Source organism: Scyliorhinus canicula, chromosome 18 (genome assembly GCF_902713615.1).
Source record: "Scyliorhinus canicula chromosome 18, sScyCan1.1, whole genome shotgun sequence".
NCBI classification, from domain to species: domain Eukaryota; kingdom Metazoa; phylum Chordata; class Chondrichthyes; order Carcharhiniformes; family Scyliorhinidae; genus Scyliorhinus; species Scyliorhinus canicula.
The window spans coordinates 6349349-6373277 of record NC_052163.1 but is presented as its reverse complement, the minus strand read 5'-3'; the positions used below and the strand labels follow the sequence as shown (position 1 = coordinate 6373277).

Sequence of the window (23929 nt, the reverse complement as noted above, 5' to 3'; positions counted from 1 at the left end):
GATCCAGCGGGACGGCGGAGGGAGAAAGAGTGCGCGGGTTAAATACCCGCTGCCCGCGATCGGTGCCCACGGTGCCCATGGCACCCTTGGCCGTACCACGGCCGTGCCAATCGGTGCCATGGTTCCCCAGATCGGGGCTTTACGGCCGTTTTTACGAACGGTCAGACCAGGTGTGTTTTACGTTCATAAAAACGGCCGTAAAGGCCTTGGAAATCGGCCCATCGGCCAGGGGAGAATCGCAGCTCGCCGTAAAAAAACGGCGAGCAGCAATTCGTGTCGGGGAGCGGGCGTGGGGGGGGGGGAGAATAGCGGGAGGGCGTTGGACCAGCGTGTCCGTAAAAATTTACGCCGCCCTCTATTCTCCGATTTTTCGTAAGTCCGGAGAATTACGTCCTATCTCTTGATCATTTGGTAAATTCAGAATTATAAATGTTCTCAGTAATGAATGTAAACCTGATGTGCTTCTGTTAAAAGGTGTTTCTTTTGTCTTCTGGATGTTTGGGAAGTTATTAAGGATTACTCAGTGTTGTATTCTTTGGGGGTTGTATTTGAATTGATGGTTACTAAGCTGTTCACTGTATGTTTTAAAAAGGCTAACTTGAGTTCATAGAATAAACATCGCTTTGCTTTAAAAAACACTTTTCCATTTCTGCTGTACCACACCTGTAGAGTGGGCCGTGTGCTCCCCATACCACAATCTATTAAAAGTTGTGGGTCAGGTGAACTCCATGATACACTTTGGGGTTCTCTAAACTCTGGCCCACAACATAAAAAAAAAATAATATACACCAAAGTTAAGACACAATGAAAGTTAACGTATTTTTTTTGCTGTGTATTTTTATACTTGAGAGTGAATCTCGTGTCATTTCTTAGTGATGGGCAGCTGTTATAGAAACATTCGGCCCTTTGGGTCTGTTCCGCAATTTAGTATGATTATGGCTGATCATCCAACTCAATAGCCTAATCCCGCTTTGTCCCGTGTCCTTTGTTCCACTTCGCACTAAGTGCTATATCTAACTGCTTCTTGAAAACATTGGGCGGGATTCTCCGCTTTCCGACGCCAAAATCACATAACGCGATTGGGTGGAGAATAGCCTCTGACTCCAAAATCGGGGTAGACGCTGGTTTGACGCCAAATCGGGATGCACCCTGAAAATGGCGTAAATGTGTCTCTCGCTGCGGGGGGTTAAACTACAGTAGGCAAATAATTTGCGGGTCTGATACCCTATTCTCTGAGGCTTCCAAGATTCACCGCCTCCAATGGGCTGAGTTCCCGACGGCGTGGTACACTTGTGGTCTCAGAAATCATGAACCTGGCGTTGTGGCTGCTGAGCAAGAGACGAGGTAGGAAATTGATGGCACAAATCATCGTAAATGACTATGATTTAGTGGCCATTACTGAAACATGGTTAAAGGATGGTCACGACTGGGAGTTAAATATCCGAGGGTATCAAACTATTCGGAAGGACAGAGTGGATGATAAGGGAGGTGGTGTTGCTCTGTTATTTAAGGATGACATCAGGGCAATAGTAAGGGATGACATCGGTGCTATGGAGGATAAGGTTGAATCCATTTGGGTGGAAATCAGGAATAGTAAGGCGAAAAAGTCACTGATAGGAGTAGTCTATCGGCCACCAAATAGTAACGATATGGTGGGGCAGGCAATAAACAAAGAAATAACTGATGCATGTAGAAATGGTACAGCAGTTATCATGGGGGATTTTAATCTACATGTCGATTGGTTTAACCAGGTCGGTCAAGGCAACCTTGAGGAGGAGTTTATAGAATGTATCCGCGATAGTTTCCTAGAACAGTATGTAATGGAACCTACGAGGGAACAAGCGGTCCTAGATCTTGTCCTGTGTAATGAAACAGGATTGATTCATGATCTCATAGTTAGGGATCCTCTCGGAAGGAGCGATCACAATATGGTGGAATTTAAAATACAGATGGAGGGTGAGAAAGTAAAATCAAATACTAGTGTTCTGTGTTTAAACAAAGGAGATTACAAGGGGATGAGAGAAGAACTAGCTAAGGTAGACTGGGAGCTAAGACTTTATGGTGGAACAGTTGAGGAACAGTGGAGAACCTTCCAAGCGATTTTTCACAGTGCTCAGCAAAGGTTTATACCAACAAAAAGGAAGGACGGAAGAAAGAGGGAAAATCGACCGTGGATATCTAAGGAAATAAGGGAGAGTATCAAATTGAAGGAAAAAGCATATAAAGTGGCAAAGATTGTTGGGAGATTAGAGGACTGGGAAATCTTTAGGGGGCAACAGAAAGCTACTAAAAAAGCTATAAAGAAGAGTAAGATAGAGTATGAGAGTAAACTTGCTCAGAATATAAAAACAGACAGTAAAGGTTTTTACAAATATATAAGACAAAAAAGAGTGGCTAAGGTAAATATTGGTCCTTTAGAGGATGAGAAGGGAGTTTTAATAATGGGAAATGAGGAAATGGCTGAGGAACTGAACAGGTTTTTTGGGTCGGTCTTCACAGTGGAAGACACAAATAACATGCCAGCGACTGATAGAAATGAGGCTATGACAGGTGAGGACCTTGAGAGGATTGTTATCACTAAGGAGGGAGTGATGGGCAAGCTAATGGGGCTAAAGGTAGACAAGTCTCCTGGCCCTGATGGAATGCATCCCAGAGTGCTAAAAGAGATGGCTAGGGAAATTGCAGATGCACTAGTGATAATTTACCGAAATTCACTAGACTCTGGGGTGGTCCCGGTGGATTGGAAATTAGCAAACGTGACGCCACTGTTTAAAAAAGGAGGTAGGCAGAAAGCAGGAAATTATAGGCCAGTGAGCTTAACTTCGGTAGTAGGGAAGATGCTGGAATCTATCATCAAGGAAGAAATTGCGAGGCATCTGGATAGAAATTGTCCCATTGGGCAGACGCAGCATGGGTTCGTAAAGGGCAGGTCATGCCTAACTAATTTAGTGGAATTTTTTGAGGACATTACCAGTGCAGTAGATAACGGGGAGCCGATGGATGTGGTATATCTGGATTTCCAGAAAGCCTTTGACAAGGTGCCACACAAAAGGTTGCTGCATAAGATAAAGATGCATGGCATTAAGGGTAAAGTAGTAGCATGGATAGAGGATTGGTTAATTAATAGAAAGCAAAGAGTTGGGATAAATGGGTGTTTCTCTGGTTGGCAATCAGTAGCTAGTGGTGTCCCTCAGGGATCCGTGTTGGGCCCACAATTGTTCACAATTTACATAGATGATTTGGAGTTGGGGACCAAGGGCAATGTGTCCAAGTTTGCAGATGACACTAAGATGAGTGGTAAAGCAAAAAGTGCAGAGGATACTGGAAGTCTGCAGAGGGATTTGGATAGGTTAAGTGAATGGGCTAGGGTCTGGCAGATGGAATACAATGTTGACAAATGTGAGGTTATCCATTTTGGTAGGAATAACAGCAAACGGGATTATTATTTAAACGATAAAATATTAAAGCATGCCGCTGTTCAGAGAGACTTGGGTGTGCTAGTGCATGAGTCACAGAGGTTGGTTTACAAGTGCAACAGGTGATTAAGAAGGCAAATGGAATTTTGTCCTTCATTGCTAGAGGGATGGAGTTTAAGACTAGGGAGGTTATGTTGCAATTGTATAAGGTGTTAGTGCGGCCACACCTGGAGTATTGTGTTCAGTTTTGGTCTCCTTACTTGAGAAAGGACGTACTGGCGCTGGAGGGTGTGCAGAGGAGATTCACTAGGTTAATCCCAGAGCTGAAGGGGTTGGATTATGAGGAGAGGTTGAGTAGACTGGGACTGTACTCGTTGTAATTTAGAAGGATGAGGGGGGATCTTATAGAAACATTTAAATTATGAAGGGAATAGATAGGATAGATGCGGGCAGGTTGTTTCCACTGGCAGGTGACAGCAGAACTAGGGGACATAGCCTCAAAATAAGGGGAAGTAGATTTAGGACTGAGTTTAGGAGGAACTTCTTCACCCAAAGGGTTGTGAATCTATGGAATTCCTTGCCCAGTGAAGCAGTTGAGGCTCCTTCATTACATGTTTTTAAGGTAAAGATAGATAGTTTTTTGAAGAATAAAGGGATTAAGGGTTATGGTGTTCCGGCCGGAAAGTGGAGCTGAGTCCACAAAAGATCAGCCATGACCTAATTGAATGGCGGAGCAGGCTCGAGGGGCCAGATGGCCTACTCCTGCTCCTAGTTCTTATGTTCTTATAAATGGCGTGGAGTGACTGCGGGCTACTGGACCGGACATCGGTCGTGCTGGCTGCGGTGGGGGGCCCCTGCCAGGGGCTGGGAGGGGAGGGGGAGGGCGGGACAAGCCAAGCAGCCAGGGTGCGCCCCCCTCCCCTCAGGACTGGGACGGTGCCTAGGCACGGACCTCCATTCCGGAGGCCACCTTGCTGCACACTAACTGACCACCCACCTCGGCCCCTGGTTCTACACAGTGACACCGGCTCTATGGGTGCGCCCACCCCGCACCCCACCCCCTACACAGCCCCCAAACACCCAATCCAACCTGGATTGACTGGAGGGCCAGCCACCCAACAGGCCAAGGAGGAGGAGGTGCCAAGGAGACGCCATATGAGGCCTGGTGTATACTGGCACCCTCTGTCATTCGAGGACTTGCCGGACCGGGCATGCCATCGGAGACTCCAGCTGAGCAGAGACAGTGCGACACATCTGCCAGATGATGGCACACCTGGCACCGTAGGGGTATGGGGGAGGACACCCGCTCCCGGTGACGGTCAAGGTGATGGTCATCCTGAACTTCTATGCAGCATCCTTCCAGTGAGGAACTGGCAGAGATCTCTCACACCTCGGTGCACATGTGCATCCGCGCCGTCGTGGAGGCCCTATATGCCCAGGCGGATCATTACATCCATTTCCATGTGGACCCAGCCCACCAGGATGCCCGGGCAGTGGGGTTCGCTGCCATCGCCTGGATGCCCCAGGTCCAAGGGGCGAAAGACGGGTTGCATATCGCCCTACAGATAACAGGCCGCTCTACACTAACCGAAGGGGGTATCACTCAATGAACATCCGGCTGATCTTTGACTATCAGCTGCGCATCGTGCACCTCTGCGCCCGATACCCAGGCAGTGTGCACAACTCCTTCATGCTGGCATACTTGGTGATTCCTTTTTTTTTAAATTTAGATTACCCAATTATTTTTTCCAATTAAGGGGCAATTTAGCGTGGCCAATCCACCTACTCTGCACATTTTTGGGTTGTGGGGGCGAAACCCACGCAGACATGGGGAGAATGTGCAAACTCCACACGGACAGTGACCCAGAGCCGGGATCGAACCTGGGACCTCAGCGCCGTGAGGCGGTTGTGCTAACCACTAGTTCCACCGTGCTGCCCTACTTGGTGATTCCTGACATGTTCGAGGGGCACCCCACCCGGCTGAGAAGTTGGCTCCTGGGTGACAGGGGTTACCCGATGCAGTCGTGGCTGATGACACCTATCCAAAGGTCACAGAACGACGCGGAGACCCGCTGCAACGACGCCCATACAGTGATCAGGAGTGTGATCGAGCGGCGCTTCGGTATCCTGAAGATGCGGTTCAGGTGCCTGGACCGCTCTGGAGGGGCCCTCCAGTATGATGCTGAGGGCCGCCCGCATCCTCCACAACATCACGCAGCAGAGGGGCGATGTGCTGGAGGAGGAGGATAAGGAGGATGGACAGGCCTCATCCGCCGAGGAGGGTGTGGGGTGGGGGCGTGGGGGAATGATGAGCAGGACATGGGGCCTTCAGGTTCACCGACTAGGAGGGAGGGGGTGGAGGAGGTGCTGGTCAAGGGCACGGACACCTCATCCCAGCCCGACACACCCTCACCTCCAACACCACCAAACTGCCCACTTGCACACCCCTCCGTTATACATACCTACGGCGCCACGAGCTGGGGGCCTGGGTTGGTCGTGACAGCGGGTCTGGTCCAGGGGATGGAGGATGATGACAACCCGCTCTGTGATGAGCTCTGGTGCTCCACATCGTATGACAAAGTCTGACCCATGGCCATGATAGCACCTTCCACCTGGCAGATCTCTGCATGCGAGCTGGCCAGTCCATCACACTGTGCCGTCGAATCCCCAGGGGTGCTGGGGACGGTCGGGGCAAGCCCCCACAGGGCTTGCATTAGTTTCCCCCCCCCCACCCCGGCAAGCCCGGACCAGCCCACCCCCGCACTCATCAGACAGAACACCGAAACAGAGCACAGGTTTTAACGGTGTTAACAGGTGTTTATTGTACGGAAATATAAACGCAGTCTGTGCCCTAGCCCCTATAACTGAACAGTGTCCTGCACCCGTGCTAACTTAACTGGTGTCTAACTTTTTGGCCTTGCGGGCCCTAACACTATGCCTCGGTGGTTCCCCAGACGGTAGAGCAGGGGTGGAGGCGGCTTGTTGTGACTCCTGCTCTGCGACAAGGGCGACCAGGCCTGAATGGGCCCCGCCGCTGCTCAGGTGTCCCGGGTGGCGTGGTGCTGCCCTGTACATCCCGCTGCCCAACAGATACACCAGAGACAGGAGGTGGTGGTGGTGGTGGGGTGGGGGGGGGGAGTCCGAGATGCTGCAGTGTTCCAGCATTTCCCCTGCAGGAGTCACCAGCTCGGGCCCCTTCACCTCCTCCTCTCTCGGGGTGCCTAATGGCCCCCGGGCTACTCCATTGGATGGGGGTGCGAACAGAGCCATCCTCTGAAGCTCCCCTGCCACCTGGAGGCCCACTCTGGTCTCGACCAGGGTCTACGCGCTCGCGGCCATGAAGCACAGGGAGTGGGACATCGCTGTCAGGTACTGCACCACATCACACTGCGACTGTGCCACATCAGCCAGTGACTGGGCCACCCTGCCCAGTGTCTGCACAACGCCGGCCAGTGCCTGGGCAATGCCGACGATGTACTGAGCCATGGCCTGCTGGGACTGGACCATGCTGAGGAGCGCCATTGCAATGTCCAGGGGCTCTGGCACATGGCTGCCTGTGAGAGGGCAGCCCTGTCCTAGGCTTCGGCCCCGGCCTGCACAGCATGCCCCAGGCCTTAGACACTCTGATCCATAGCCGAAACCGCGGATGCCACCCGTGCGGTGTCGGCTGGGTGGCACGCATAACCGGCATCACCCTCTACTCCTGCACGTGAATGGACTCCTCCATCTGCGCCTGTCATCTCCTTTTGTGGTCCCTGGCTATCTGACTGCATCTGCACTGTGGCTGGGACTGGATGTTCCAGGAACCCGGGACCCGTCTGGACAGCAGCTGGTTCCTGGGGCCGGCCTGCCCTCCGACCATCCGGCCCCTCGACTGCTCCTACCTCCATCTGCTGAACCGGATGCGATGTGTGGCGCACACCAGATGGCGTCCCAGGAGCCTCTTCATTAATGTGACCAACCGAGGTGATAGTCTCTGGGATGGTGGAGGATGCAGGAAACAGCTGTGACGGAAAGTCAGTGTCATCCTCAGACCCGAGCTCCGGGGGTGTCCCGAGTCTCGGGCAGAAGGCTGGTGTTCGGGCTGTTCACCCCGTCAGTGCTCAGCTCTCTGGGGAGCACCAGCTCTAGCACGGGCTAGGGTCGGGAGACTCCGGATAGACCGGCACCATCTCCGCCAGGTCCTGTAAGACACAAGACAAAATGCACGATTAGACAGCAGGCCGGGGGGGGGGGGGGGGCGGTGGAGTGAGGGGTGAGGGGTGTGTGGGCTAAGGGGTGTCAGGTGGATGTACCTTTAAGGAATGGATGTTTATCAAATACTGCAGTGATGTCAATGTGTGGGTGGAGCTGGGCCGTCTTTCTGTCTTTTACTTTCATTTTGAGCTGTAAAGCTGCTTTGTGGCTGTTTTTGATTTTGATTTCAGAGTTGGAGAGCTGTATTCAAAGCAAGCAGATGTGTAATGATCTCTCTCTCTACAAGCGAAAGAATGTCTTCAGCTCACTTGATGATTTCAAAGTAATATCTGTTTCTGTAGACAATTTAAACCTGCTGCCTTTGTTGAAAAAGGGTTTAACTTGGGGCAGCACGGTGGCCTAGTGGTTAGCACAACTGCCTCACGGCGCTGAGGTCCCAGGTTCGATCCCGGCTCTGGGTCACTGTCCGTGTGGAGTTTGTACATTCTCCCCGTGTCTGCGTGGGTTTCGCCCCCACAACCCAAAAATGTGCAGAATAGGTGGATTGGCCACACTAAATTGCCCACTTAATTGGAAAAAATAATTGGGTACTCTAAATTTATTTTTTAAAAAGGGTTTAACTTATGGATGTTGCTGGGAAAGGTATTAAGGGTTACCTGTAGAGTATTGTATCTGTGGGGTATGTGTGTTGGTAGTTGATAAGATGTTTACTGTGTGTTTATAAAATATTAACTGGGTTCATAGAATAAACATTGTTTTGTATTAAAAATACTTAAGGTCTCTGTTGCATAACACATGGAGAGTGGAGCCTTGTGCACCCCATAGCACAAATCTATCAAAAGTTGTGAGTCAGGTGAACTCCATGATATACTTTGGGGTTTTCTAAACCCTAGCCCATAACAGGAGGGTGAGGGGAATATGGGCTGAGGGGGGTGAGGTATGAGGTGGGGGTGGGCGGTCTGTGTGTGTAGGGGGGGGGGGGGGGGTCCACACATGTGTCATGGGGAATGGGGATCCTCAACTAACCAGTATCTCAATTCCTCACCCGCCGCTGAACTCCACCTCGGTGACCTCCCTTTCATCCGAGTTGCCGACCACGTCCAGTACCCTCTGCTCATGCATGGTGAGCAGCTGCAGTTCTGATGGACCCCTCCAGTCTTCTCCTGCTCCCGCCAGTTGTGCGTGGTCGTCTCTTGGGGAGAGAGGGAAACACATACAACAACAACGTTAGACGGTCCGACGCATGCAGCCCAGGGGTTGGGTAGATGGTGGCCTCAGTGGCATGGGCACCCGGCCATGGCAGCTGACATGGATGCTGTCATGTGGGGCAGGGTGGGGATTCGGCTGTCCCCCGGGGGGGAGGGGCCGGGATTTGTACCAGCGGCACGGAGCAGTCAACTCACCTGGTGCCCTGAGGAGGTTGTGGAGTTTCTTCCTGACGAAGTTGCCCACGGCACTGACTGCCTCTGTCATCTGCGCCAAGGCACAGCAAACGGCGGCGCCTGGCAGCCTTCCTCCTGAGCCGGGGTATAGGGTCATTCTTCTCTCCTCCACAGTATCCATGAAGGCGCCCAGCTCAGCGTCCCTGAACCATAGCACTACTCTCTTTCCAACCATCATGTTGACTGGGACGTGTATGTGGGGGGATGGGTCGTTTAAGTGCGGCTTCAGCGTGTGAGCCTCATGTACGCCAATCACAGACCCGGCGAATCAGCACCGTTTTCCATGGAATTGATTGCGTTCCACGTGGCAATTGGTGCTAGCTCATTTAAAGTAGTTGAATCGATGCAGCTGTTGCGCTATTTCTTTCTGTTGTAAAATGCCACGGTTCCCACACCAGCTTTGGCACTTTGTCTCAAAATCAGAGAATCCAGCCCATTATGCTTTGCCGCAAAGATTCCTATGGTAATTCCACTGGCTCACCAGACCCTGGTGAAGAAATCTCTCCTCATCTTCATCCTAAATAGTCTACCTTGTACCCTCAGACTGTGACCCCTGGTTCTGACACACCCACCATCAGGATCATCCTTCCTGCATCTACCCCGTCTTGTCCCATTAGAATTTTATAGGTTTCTGTGAGATCCCCTCTTTCTTCTGAACGCCTGCGAATACAATCCTAACCAATTCAATCTCTCCTCATACGTCAGTACCGCCATCCCAGAAATCAGTCTGGTAAGCCTTCGCTGCACTCCGTCTAGAGCAAGAACATCCTTCCTCAGATAAGGAGACCAAAGCTGCTCACAATATTCCAGGTGTGGCCTCACCAAGGCCCTGTATCATTGCAGCAAGACACCCCTGCTCCTGTACTCTCATTCCCTCGAATGAAGCCCAGCATACCATTTGCCTTTTTTAGCGCCGACTGTACCTGCATGACTGCAGTGACTGGTGTACAAGGACATTCAGGTCTTGTTGCACATTTATGCCCCTTTCCTAATTTATGGCCATTCAGATAATAGTCAGCCTTCTCGTTTTTGCTACCAAAATGTATAACTTTGCATTTATCCCAATTATACTGCATCTGCCATTCATTTGCCAACTTGTCCAAATTACACTGAAGGATCTCTGCTTCCTCCTCATAAATCACCCTCCCACCCAACTTGGTGGCATCTGCAAATTTGGAGATATTACATTTTGTTCCCTCATCTGAATCATTAATGCATATTGTAAATAGCTGGGGTACGAGCACAGATCCCTGCAGTACACCACTAGTCACTGCCTGCCAAGTTGAAAAAGACCCATTAATTCCTACTCTGTTTCCTGTCTGCCATCCAGTTTTCTATCCACCTCAATACGCTTCCCCCAATCCCATGCGGTTTAATCTTGCACAATAATCTCTTATGCCGGACTTTGTCAAAAGCCTTCTGAAAGTCCAAATATACCACATCCACTGACTCCCCTTCATCAACTCTACTAGTTACATTATCGAAGAATTCCAGTAGATTTGCCAAGCATGATTTCTTCTTCATAAATCCATGCTGCTCTGTCCAATCTTACCATTGTTTTCTAAGTGCTCAGCTATAAAATATTTGATAATGGATTCTAGAATTTTCCCCACTGACATCAAGCTGACTGGTGTATAATTCCCTGTTTTTTCTCTACCTCCCTTTTTAAATAGTGGGCGCGATTCTCCCAAAACGGCAGCGCGCCCCTTCCCGACCGGGAACCGATTCTGGTCCCCGGTCGGGGCTAGCAGCCCGACGCCGTAAGCTCCGGCATCACGGGCATAACGAATTTCGTTAAGCCCGCTTGCCGGAGTTAGCGCCGGCTGACGCGTCATATGATGTCAGCCGCGCATGCGCGGATTGGAAGACTCCAACCCGCGCATGCGCGGATGACGTCATCGCGTATTTGCGCGAAACCCACGCATGCGCGGGCCGGGATGCCCCTCAGCCGCCCCGCGAATGGATACTGCGGGGCGGCGGAAGGAGAAATAGTGCGCGGGCATCGGGCCCGCTGCCCGCGATCGGTGCCCACCGATCGCGGGCCCATGGCACCCTTGGCACGGCCGTGGTACTGCCGTGCCAATCGGTGCCATGGTTATAAAAAGCGAGTTGTTCCCGTCGTTTTTACGAACGGCCAGACCAGGTGTGTTTGCCGTTCGTAAAAACAGCGTAAAGGGCTGGGACTTCGGCCCATCTATCAGCTGTGAATCGCTGCCGGCCGTAAAAAAACGGCGGCAGCGATTCGTGTCGGGAGTTGGGCGGGGGGGGGGGGGGGGGAGAATAGTGGGAGGGCGGGAAAAATGTCGGGAAGGCCCTCCCGCTATTCTCCGACCTGTCGTGGGGGGCGGAGAATCGCGCCCAGTGAGTTTACATTAGCTATCCTCCAATCCGTATGTACTGTTCCAGAGTCTATATAGTCTTGGAAGAAGACCACCTAATGCATCCACTATTCCTTGGGCCACTTCTTTAAGTACTCTGGAATGTAGATTATCAGGCCCTGGGGATATATTGACCTTCAATCCCATCAATTTCCCCAACATCATTTCCCTACTAATACTGATTCCTTCAGTTCCTCCCAGCATGGTAGCACAATGGGTCGCACTGTTGCTTCACAGCTCCAGGGTCCCAGTGTCATGGCAGTGTCCCTTTAAGAAATGATTTTGTCTTATCACATGGCTTCAATGATGTCACTGTGAGGGTGGAGCTGGGCTGTGGCTCTGTGAGTTTTTATTTTCGCTTTGAGTTTTGGACTGGTTTTGAACTGAACAGGTTGAAACAAGCGTTTCTCTATCTTGATTTTTAAAAGCTGTTTCCAGACTACTTGGTAACTTAAAAGAGATAATTTCTTTCTGGAAGGAATTCAAACCTGCTGTTTGAAAAGGGGAAAAGCGTATCAATAACAAGTCTTATACCAGTAAGAATGCCGTGTGCTGGGCTACACCTTTGAAAAGGAGTATCTGGTTTTACTCAGATTTTGTTAGCGAATTGGAACAGTTAAGGAGGAATTCATTGAGGGGTATACATAAGATTACAGTATCTGTGTGGGGTCTTTGTGTTTGTAGTTGATAAAAAATTTTAGTGTGTGTATACAAATGTTAACTAAATTTTTAGAATAAAGCTTGTTTTTTGTATTAAAAGTGCCTAAGAACAGGGCGGTATGTGGCACAGTGGTTAACACTGAGACTGCAGCCATGAGGACCTGGGTTCAAATCCTGGTCCTGGATCACTGTCCGTGTGGAATTTACATATTCTCCCCATGCCTGCGTGGGTTTCACCTCCACAACCCAAAGATGTGCTGGTTAAGTGGATTGGCCACGCTAAATTGCCCCATAATTGGAAAATAAAAATAAAATGGCTACTCTAAATTTATATATTTTTTTTAAAAGTGCCTAAGAACTCTGTTGAATAACACCTGAAAGGCAGACTCTTGTGCTCATCCTAGCCAAATTCAATAAACAGTTATAGGTTAGGTGAACTCCACAATATACTTTGGAGTTTTCTAAACCCTGGCCCATAACACCAGGTTTGATTCCCGGCTTGGGTCACTGTCTGTGTGGATTCTACACGTTCTCCTTGTGTCTGTGTGGGTTTCTTCCGGGTGCTCCGGTTTCCTCCCACAAGTCCCAAAAGACCTGCTGTTAGGTAATTTGGACATTCTGAATTCTCCCTCTGTATACCCGAACAGGCGCCGGAACGTGGGACTAGGGGCTTTTTCACAGTAACTTCATTGCAGTGTTAATGTAAGCCTACTTTTGACAATAAAGATGATTGTTATTATTATCCCTGTGTTCCCCAACATTTCTGGTACATTATTTGTGTCCCCCTTTGTGAAGACAGAACCAAAGTATGTATTTAGTTGGGTGAGTCATTTCTTTGCTCCCCATTATAAATTCTCCTGTTTCTGACTGTATTTGAGCTACATTTGTCTTCACCAATCTTTTTATCTTCACGTAATTACAGAAACTTTTACAATCACTTTTTCTATTTCCCGTTCTTAATCAATCCCTTTGTCCTCCTTACAAAAGAAAAAAATGCTAGAAAATCTCAGCAGGTCTAGCAGCATCTATCGGGAGAGAAAAGAGCTAATGTTTTGAGTCCAGATGACCCTCTGTCAAAGCCCCTGGTGCTAGACCTGCTGAGATTTTCCGGCATTTTCTCTTTTGGTTTCAGATTCCAGCGTACACTGGGGCAGCATGGTAGCACAAGTGGATAGCACTGTGGCTTCACAGCGCCAGGTCCCAGGTTCGATTCCCCGCTGGGTCACTGTCTGTGCGGTGTCTGCAGGTTCTCCCCGTGTCTGCGTGGGTTTCCTCCGGGTGCTCCGGTTTCCTCCCACAGTCCAAAGACGTGCAGGTTAGGTGGATTGGCCATGATAAATTACCCTTACTGGCCAAAAAAAGGTTAGGAGGGGTTATTGGGTTATGGGGATAGGGTGGAAGTGAGGGCTTAAGTGGCTTGGTGCACTCGATGGGCCGAATGGCCTCCTTCTGCATTGTATGTTCTATGTTCTACGCAGTAATTTTCTTTTATCCTTTGTCCTCCTTTGCTGAATTCTACTGCTCCCAATTCTCTGGTCTGCTGTTTTTTTCTTGTATGCCTCTTCCTTGGATCTAATACTATCTCTAATTTCCCCTGGAAGCCATAGTTTGGCCACCTTTCCCATTTTATTTTGCGCCAAGCAGGAATGAATTTTTTGCCTTTCACCTGGGTGCTCTTTGAATGTTTGCCTATCCACCGTCATATCTTTAAGTAACGTTCCCCAATCCATCCTAGCCTCAAACAATTGTAGTTACCATTATTTAGATTAAAGACCTTAGTCTCAGAATCCAGACTCCCATTGAAGCTCATAACTGTCGAAGGAAGGAACATCAAAATGCAAAGCGCTGGGTATTGAAATAATGGCTACTGCAGACAGACCCATCAAAACTTCTCATTAATACACAATGGGTGAAGTATTTCAAGGCAAGGCTGCAAGCCACTGGAGAGCTTGCAAGTGACGCAGGCAGTTTCAAGAAAGTTTTCAGCAGAGGAAATAAACTGAGTTATTTGTCTCTCCCTCTCTCTGTTTTGGAATAAACATGTCACCCAGTTTGAGAAGCCAATTCTACCACAAATCTACCAGTGAACCAAGATCTTGTCTTGCAACATATTCTACAAATGACATCGTCCAAGAAACCAGCTTGCCTAAATCAACTGCAACATTTAAAATCTACGCTTCAAGGACAATGAAAGAACATTTAACCATCCATTCTTTTACTCTCTTTTATTGGATTGTAACTCTCTTTATTTCTGATTCCTGTGTGTTTGTGTGGAACCCTAATGACTGCATGAGGGCTGAATGCTTGACATTGCACTTTTGTTATTTTTCTCAGGTTTAGCTGTTAATAGATTTGCTTGTTATTTGACTCGAGCACCTTGTTTGATTTATTCCTTATTGCTCACAGATTAAATCGTAAAATACATTCTGATTTGTAAAAAGCATATCCTCATCAAAATAAATTAAACCTTTGTTGTAACCAACCATGGAGGTTGAAAAGAGGGGAACTAGTTCATCCCTTGTCACCTGGTCATTACATGAATTATCCAACGGCACATTTCTCTCTCTCTCCCAAACTCATATCGAGCACAGGCTTTAGACTGTATAGAATAGGATATTATGAATTTGGCTACTTCAATGTAGTGATGCTTGATGAAATCCCTAGTGCCCTGGGTGGCAGCAGAGCCGAGCTCTGACACAGGTAAATTGGCCGAAGATTAGTAAAAGACACCAAAGGATGGTAACCTTTGTAATCTTAAGATGAAATTCCTCAGGTAGCAGAGGGTGCATATTATACAATTGTTGTAATTACCTGCACCAAGCAAATATAGTAGAAAGAGTTCTGAGCTAGCGATGTTTGAAACATAGAAAATTAATGCTAGAGTAGGCCATTTGGCACTTCGAGCCTGCACCACCATTCAATATGATCATGGCTGATCATACAAATTCAGTACCCCACTCCCGCTTTCTCTCCATGTTTTAGGATAGAATTTTACGGCAAAATGAAGAAACACGCCCAATCGGGAAGTGCACAAAATTGCACAGTAACATGTCGAGTGCGGATCCCGATGCCATCGTGCACTCTTACGATATCTTGATCAGCAGGCGCGAACACACCACCACTCCCATATACCCATATACCCCTGCTCCACCATCACTCCCACCCCCATACCCTCCTCCATCACCACCACCCTACCACCATCACCACACTCCCCCTGCACCATCACAAACCCCCACACCTCCATCACCCCACACCCCCCCCCCCCACCACCACCACCCCACACCTCCCCCTCCACCCCTCCCCCACTCCCCCCACCCCAAGTAGCAATACACAGGGCATGAGGAACCCCAACTCAACGGGATATCACTTTCTCGTCCTATGCTGACCTCCGGCTTGGTGACTGCCCTCTCTCTGGGCCCACTGACCAGGTCCAGTGCCTGCAGCTCTGCTGCTGTGAGGGGCCGCCTTCTCCCAGTGGTTGTGCGCCCAGACCCAGTGCACTGTGGTGGGTGGCAACCTTCGTCCCACCCCGGGGTACAGGGTGGCCCGCCTTTCCACCACAACGTCCATTAGGGTCTCGAGTTCAGCATCAGTGAACCAGGGTGCCGCTCTTTGTGCTGCCATCTTTTTGGCTGGAATGAGTATATGTGGGGAGTGAAGTGCTTATATGCGGCTGCAGCTTGACAGCCTCTCGAGAGTCAATCCCAACCCACGCAGATATGCGGAGAAAGTGCAAACACCACACAGACAGTGACCCAAGGCTGGAATTGAACCCGGATCTCTGGAGCTGTGAGGAAACAGAGCTAAACACTGTGCACCGAGAATGCCTGCTGACCTTCTGCTTTAATGTCTCAAAACATGTTGGCCAGGCAATTATTAATCCAATCACTTCCAACGCCAGTTGGGAGAAAAAACATGTGGGATTCTCCGTTTCAGAAACTAAGTGTTGAAGCTCGGATAAATCAATGGACTCCTATGAAAGCAAAATTGGCACCGCTCCCGGATCAATTCATCAACCTTCAATGGGCTAGCACCATCGCCAGGTGGAAAACAATGGATTCCAATGAAAAACAGTGTCTGATTCGCCGGATAAAAGAGAGCACAGCCATGTGTTCTGTATCTCTTGGATCCGGCCTGTGCCTAACCCAATTGCAGCAGGAACAGCCAGCTGAGTTCAAGACCAACGATCGCTATCTGACGGATGGGCCCAGCAGAGACAGAGCCACTTTCTTCGAACCAGCCAAGTGAAATCCAGATGAAGACCTTTATCCATTTGCACAGTGCCGGTCGCCCTGAAGTTAAGTATCAGTTATTGTAGCTGAGTGTAAGTTAACTCGTAGTAGATATTGTGTTTGCATGTTAAGATAACTATTGTGTAGGTAACTAAACCATCTTTTGAACTAACTAACTGGTTGTGTGGTCATTTGATCAATATAACGTGACGCCACTGTTTAAAAAAGGAGGTAGGCAGAAAGCAGGAAATTATAGGCCAGTGAGTTTAACTTCGGTAATAGGGAAGATGCTGGAATCTATCATCAAGGAAGAAATTGCGAGGCATCTGGATAGAAATTGTCCCATTGGGCAGACGCAGCATGGGTTCGTAAAAGGCAGGTCGTGCCTAACTAATTTAGTGGAATTTTTTGAGGACATTACCAGTGCAGTAGATAACGGGGAGCCGATGGATGTGGTATATCTGGATTTCCAGAAAGCCTTTGACAAGGTGCCACACAAAAGGTTGCTGCATAAGATAAAGATGCATGGCATTAAGGGTAAAGTAGTAGCATGGATAGAGGATTGATTAATTAATAGAAAGCAAAGAGTGGGGATTAATGGGTGTTTCTCTGGTTGGCAATCAGTAGCTAGTGGTGTCCCTCAGGGATCCGTGTTGGGCCCACAATTGTTCACAATTTACATTGATGATTTGGAGTTGGGGACCAAGGGCAATGCGTCCAAGTTTGCAGATGACACTAAGATGAGTGGTAAAGCGAAAAGTGCAGACGATACTGGAAGTCTGCAGAGGGATTTGGATAGGTTAAGTGAATGGGCTCGGGTCTGGCAGATGGAATACAATGTTGACAAATGTGAGGTTATCCATTTTGGTAGGAATAACAGCAAACGGGATTATTATTTAAACGATAAAATATTAAAGCATGCCGCTGTTCAGAGAGACTTGGGTGTGCTAGTGCATGAGTCACAGAAGGTTGGTTTACAAGTGCAACAGGTGATTAAGAAGGCAAATGGAATTTTGTCCTTCATTGCTAGAGGGATGGAGTTTAAGACTAGGGAGGTTATGTTGCAATTGTATAAGGTGTTAGTGCGGCCACACCTGGAGTATTGTGTTCAGTTTTGGTCTCCTTACTTGAGAAAGGACGTACTGGCGCTGGAGGGTGTGCAGAGGAGATTCACTAGGTTAATCCCAGAGCTGAAGGGGTTGGATTATGAGGAGAGGTTGAGTAGACTGGGACTGTACTCGTTGGAATTTAGAAGGATGAGGGGGGATCTTATAGAAACATCTAAAATTATGAAGGGAATAGATAGGATAGATGCGGGCAGGTTGTTTCCACTGGCGGGTGACAGCAGAACTAGGGGGCATAGCCTCAAAATAAGGGGAAGTAGATTTAGAACTGAGTTTAGGAGGAACTTCTTCACCCAAAGGGTTGTGAATCTATGGAATTCCTTGCCCAGTGAAGCAGTTGAGGCTCCTTCATTACATGTTTTTAAGGTAAAGATAGATAGTTTTTTGAAGAATAAAGGGATTAAGGGTTATGGTGTTCGGGCCGGAAAGTGGAGCTGAGTCCACAAAAGATCAGCCATGATCTCATTGAATGGCGGAGCTGGCTCGAGGGGCCAGATGGCCTACTCCTGCTCCTAGTTCTTATGTTCTTATGTTCTTATAAGGGAAAGGCTTGTGGTTCACCGAGATAAAAAAATAGAGCAACAATCCACAAGTTGAAAAATATTACCGAGTCACAACAAAAAAAGTAGAGGGTACACTGATCCAGTCCTCTTCCACTGTTCATCATGTGGGCCATAATTCTACACCTGTTAAGGAATGGGTTAAGAAACATTCCAATTAGATGTCTCATTGATCCAATAATTGGCACTGATACGTAAAGAGGCTACACATGGCCTTTGGAGCATGTGATGTGATGTGATGTGCATTTAAATATGTTGGACTGGAAATCGGACAGACTACGTTAGGGGCCATCTTCTAAAGCATCAGCCCAATAGCAATTAGCCGTGGCCGGGTTTCACAAAAAGACGCAATGGTTTCAAAGATGGAAAAAGAGAAACTGCGAAGTTTAATTGGGCAATTGAATTGGTTAGGTAGGCAGACTAGACCGGATGTTAGTTTTGATGTCTTAGAGTTCAATACAAAAATGTCTTCCTAAAGTGGAAGACATAATGAGAGCAAATAAAGCATTGGTCAAACTAAAAATGCAGGAGTGTGTTTTGAGGTTCCCGGTTTTAGGTGATCTTAGGCACTTGAAGCTCATTGTTTATAATGATGTGTCCTATACAAATTTATGTGATGGGGTTTCAAGCGCAGGAAGTTTCATAATTTTCCTTTTGGGGAACAATGGTAAATGTTGCCCTCTTGGGGAACAAAGAAAATAAGGAGAGTGGTCAAAAGCACTTTGGCTGTTGAGACCTCAAGCCTTGTAGAGGCGGTGGAATGGCCTTTTATTTATCTCAGATATTGACAGGCATTTTGGGATTAGGGGATTTGGGTAACATACCCATTGAGTGTCACATTGACAATAAATCCCTGTGGGAAAATGTGCACTCTACAAAAAGTGTCAATAAAAAAACGTTAAGGATAGACATCACAAGTTTGAAGCAGATATTGGACAGAGGGGAGATAGTAAAAATTAAATGGGTCGACAGTAGCTATCAATTGTCTGGCTGTTTATCGAAAAGAAATGAAATGAAATGAAAATCGCTTATTGTCATGAGTAGGCTTCAATTAAGTTACTGTGAAAAGCCCCTAGTCGCCACATTCCGGCGCCTGTCCGGGGAGGCTGGTACAGGAATCGAACCGTGCTGCTGGCCTGTTTGGTCTGCTTTAAAAGCCAGCGATTTAGCCCAGTGAGCTAAACCACAGAAACTTTTGGATATTGTTAATGAAGGGCGCCTGTTTCTGTGACTTTTTTCTCCTTCAAAAAAAAAGAAGGGGGGAATTGCATGTGTTTTTGAGTTTCTTGAAATTTTGTTTTCACCAAATTATTTTTTTTCTCCAAGGGGAGACTGTTAAGGAATGGGTTAAAAAAAATTCCAATTAGATGTCTCATTAGTCCAATAATTGGCACTGATATGTAAAGAGGCTACAGGTAGCCTTTGGAGCATGTGATATGATGATAAGGTTTTGGTACAGTGTGTGTTAAAGGAAAAATAAAGGTGTTTGGGAAAAGGAGCCGATCTCTTGACTCTACAGCAACCAGAGGCTAACATCCCCTACCTACAGGTTTTTTGAGGGGGAGGGTGAAATTGAAGGGACAGGATTCCCTCCGGGTTCCCGCCCATGCTGGAATTATGCCATGTAAAGGCCTCAGACGGGAAGCCCGCCTTTGCCCCATTTAAGGCCCAATTCAACACACCTCCCTTGGCCATCAAGTCTTGAGGTGGGACTCAAACTGGAGCTTCTGGCCCAGAGACATGACTCGCTGCACTGCAACCCCACCTTGCTAATAGGTACATGCATGAAAAATGTGAATCGAAAATCTCTTACCAATTAGATAGAGAACATCTGTGCTAAATCTCAGCAAGATCCGAATGCTCAGCTTCTCATTAACGTCAACTAATCAATAAAATGAGCTGAGATAATATCACTTTCAGTACATTTATGAGTGAGATATAATTATCTTACTGTTTCTGGTATTGGCCAGGCTTGTTCATTCTTAAACATGAAGTTGTGAATAGTGTGTACTATTGGAGCAATTAGGGTAGGATCCAGATTTTTGGTTCCACCTGTATCAAAGACATCAGAGTTAATAAGACAATACCACAAAGGGTTCATTCCAATATTCCGTGAAAATTAAAACTTAAATCTAAGCTTTGAACCAAGGATTAATCTTTACCAACTACACAAAATAAATATTGGCCCCAAGTGAGTGTCTGGAATTTTGGTATGAGTTTATCAAAAAGTCAAAAACTCTTCTGGAAACGAGATACATGTTCCCTTTAATTTCGCAGCTGCATGCCCAAAGATTCCCATGTAAGTCAAGCACCAATCATCTTCTTTGGTGGAAAACCAGCTAGAGTTAAGTAGCAGGGGATGGAGAGAGGCTGGGTGACAGGAATTTGAAGGTTGTGGAGGATTGTCAGGGATCATGGACAATGGTGCTAGTGGAGATTGTCAGTGTGGGCGAGAGTCAGAGATCACAAATATGGGGAGAGCTGGAATTTTCAGGGGTAACAAATGCACATCTATTTATCTTTTGCGATACAAGGACCATGGACTAATTGGTTGCCATCTCAGGATTCTAACACATGTACATAGAACAGAACTAAGTTAGGGCGGCACGTGGCACAGTGGTTAGCACTGCAGCCTACGGCGCTGAGGACCCGGGTTCAAAACCCGGCCCTGGGTCACTGTCCGTGTGGGGTTTGCACATTCTCCCTGTGCCTGCGTGAGTTTCACCCCCACAACCCAAAGATGTGTAGGTTAGGTGGATTGGTCACGCTAAATTGCTCCTTTATTTGGAAAAAAAAATAATTGGGTAATCTAAATTTATTTTAAGAAATGAAATGAAAATGAAATGAAAATTGCTTATTGTCACAAGTCAGCTTCAAATGAAGTTACTGTAAAAAGCCCCTAGTCGCCATATTCCGGCGCCTGTTCGGGGAGGCTGGTACGGGAATTGAACCGTACTGCTGGCCTGCTTTGGTCTGCTTTCAAAGCCAGCTGTGCTAAACCAGCCCCTGATTGGTAATAATAAAGTTGAATTTATTATGAATCATAAGATGTTAATCGATATTGTATTAGTAGTACCCATTGTACCCAAGTGAACACCTGGCAGGGTTTTCTAAAGAGTAGAGAATGTTGGGATAATTAGAGGAAGTCATTATGTTAAATACGATAACATTCCATTGTATACTGTAGAAATAGAGGGAAATATTATCAGCACAGCTTTAGATGGGTGTAGAGTAGAAGCTATCTCAGTAGTGTGTGCACAGCCGATATCCAAAACTGAAGAGGTAAGGTGTGGGTTTAATGCTACAGTAAATTGTACAATGGAGGCTATGTGGGTGGGCTTCAAAAGAGCAACCCACATTGCATACCTGGGTAAAAGGAGATATTATCTTACACATGGAAGCAGCACCTTTGATATGAAACAATCGGTTTATTAGCCCACAACTAATCATAGTGTGTTTCACCCACAAGTACCTGCAAGGGTAGGGAAAGTGGAGCTAGTGGGAATATACAGGAGAGGAACAGAGGAAGAGTGAAGGACAATCCGGCACAGTAATCAGTACTCCTATGCAATTTCCTTTCTGCTGGGACGTCTGACAATGATTTGAAAAAAGGCTCAGAGAATGTATGGAACGTACAACACACTTCAACAAGTCTGAGCCTTAGCGGACAGTTGATCAGATCGACACTTCCACATGGTGGGAAGACTTGTGGGATTGGGGCTGAAAGATACAAATACACACATTAATTCGTATTATCTCCCAGGTTCCTGGCCTTAATCCAAACGATACTGATTTTGTACCTGACTTGCCCCATTTTCTGTACTAGAAAGACACACAAGAAATGACGATGGGGAATTAGACTGAACAATTGGGGTAATAAGCTAAGGGATCATATGCTTCAATAAAGGGTCGGATAATACAGATTGTCTTACCACATACCTTTACAGACCTAAACTGGATATCTAGTCAATATCAATGTGGCAGATAGTAAAGGAAACATTTGACATCTGAGAGGTGGCTAACTTGGGCTCAGCCAAAGGCCAAAAGGGGGTCTGTAGCAGGGAAATGATGAATATGGTTTATTATAATAACTTATTAGGGCAGATGACTTCCGGGGGCAACCATGCTGCGAGTGGTCGCACATTTGGTGACTCCCACTCATGGTGGACGTTTTGGATCATTTTCCCGATTTACGGTGGATCTGATCGACAAAACAAGGTGTCAGTGAAGTAGACGAGGAGGATTCCCCACCAGTGTATGGATTTGTGGACCAGAAGTGGTCTGAAAAGAAGAGAACGATGGTCGAGGAGTGGAGCCTGCGACAGGGAAATATGGCGGAAGGTCAGGGACCGAAACTGCCTGCCTATTGGTCGACGGAGCAACTTGTGGCCTTTCTCCATTAGAAATCTGCACAGCAGAGAAAGGAATATCTGTCCAAGGTGATGGATCCGATAAAGGCGGGGATTGATCGCATGGAGCAGAGATTAGAAACCCAGAGATGGGCGATCCCGATGGTGGAAGAGGCGGTGGCTGAGCACAAAAATCAGCTAGCCTCGATGGCGATGGAGAAAGTGGAGGACAAAGTGGAGGATCTGGAGAACAGATCATGCAGACAGATTCTGAGGATTATCGGCCTGCCGGAGGGCAGCAAGGGAACGGACGCCGGTGCATATGTGGCGCGTATGATTGAGAAGTTGCTGGGAGAAGGGGCGTTGAAGGGACGTTTGCTCGGCCTTTGGAGGTGGACAGGGCGCACAGGGCACTTATGAGGAAGCCACAGAGGAACAAACCACCGAGAGCGATGGCGGTACGAATGCAACGGTTCCTGGACAAGGAACAGATGTTGAGGTGGGCCAGGCAAACGAGGCACTGCTTATGGGAAGGCAGCGAGCTGCGTGTCTATCAGGACCTGGGTGAGGAACTGGCCAAAAGAAGGGCGAGTTTCAATAAAGCGAAATCGGCCCTTTTTAAGAAGGCCGTGATGTTCAGCATGCTGTACCCAGCGCGTTTGTGGGTCACGTATAAGGGCGAGAAACTTAAGAGGCCAAGAACTTTATCAGGGACAAGGGACTAGCAGGAGAACTTGGGGCATTGAACTTGGGGACGAGTAGTTGTGTTTTAGAACTTCTGTTAAACGTCTTTTCTTGTATGTATTGTTTTGTATGTATTGTTTTGTACTAAGTTTGGGGCCTTTGCTCAGTTTTGTTTGCGGGTCAACTTTGTTCTTAATGGTGGGTGGAATTTTCTTCTTTGTGTTTGTTGTGGATTTTAATATTTGCATATGTAAGTTGGTCAAGTGGTGGGAGGCGAATCAGTGGGGGGTAGGATGCTTGGCGCCATGGGCGGGGCCTACCGGGCTAGCTCACAGAAGTGCAGTGGGGGGCACGCAGGTGAGGAAGTGAACAAACGCAGGGGGTGGACCGCAGGACCCTGAGGGTACTGTGTTCACAGACAGAGAACAAAGGGATGGAGGGGAGCTTTGCCTCGTGGTGAGCATGGTGAAAAGGATGCTGGGGTTACAATGCAAAGTGACCAATTAGGATATAGGGCCAGGTCAGGAGGTGTATAGAATGACCAATGGGAAGCTTATATGTGAATCTTACTGTGATTTTGAATATATCAGCAGAAGTTTCTTTGTATACTCTCTCTTTACTCCTGGCTGCTACAGAAGACAGTGTGTGTGTCCTGTAGCTCTATGGATTGATGCAGCCTTGCAAGTTAGTTATTATTAAATGACATGATACCTGCAAATCCATCTCAGATTTTATTGAATCTAGACTGACAGCAAATTAACCAGGAATCAACATTTGGTGCCGAAATCCGGATTTCTCGACTATCTTGCCTTTCATCTGCGAAATCAGAATTGGAATGCCCGCAGACGGCGAGAGAGGATAATGGGCCCACGGTATTTTTATATCGA

General features: G+C 47.6%; 1 protein-coding gene across 6 annotated transcripts in view; it reads right to left on the bottom strand.

The window, feature by feature from the left end:
- LOC119953471 (sodium-coupled monocarboxylate transporter 1-like) overlaps positions 1-23929 on the bottom strand; it is a 243059-nt gene that overhangs the window by 33280 nt on the left and 185850 nt on the right. For 3 of the 6 annotated variants that reach the window (XM_038777786.1, XM_038777785.1, XM_038777787.1), the window contains exons 16-17: positions 21646-21729; positions 19961-20061 (exon numbers count right to left, since the gene is read on the bottom strand). In XM_038777786.1, the coding sequence (XP_038633714.1) occupies positions 19961-20061; positions 21646-21729 (185 nt within the window). The remainder of the gene's footprint in view (positions 1-19960; positions 20062-21645; positions 21730-23929) is intronic. The other 3 variants (XR_005458029.1, XM_038777789.1, XM_038777788.1) reach the window with 1 other exon arrangement.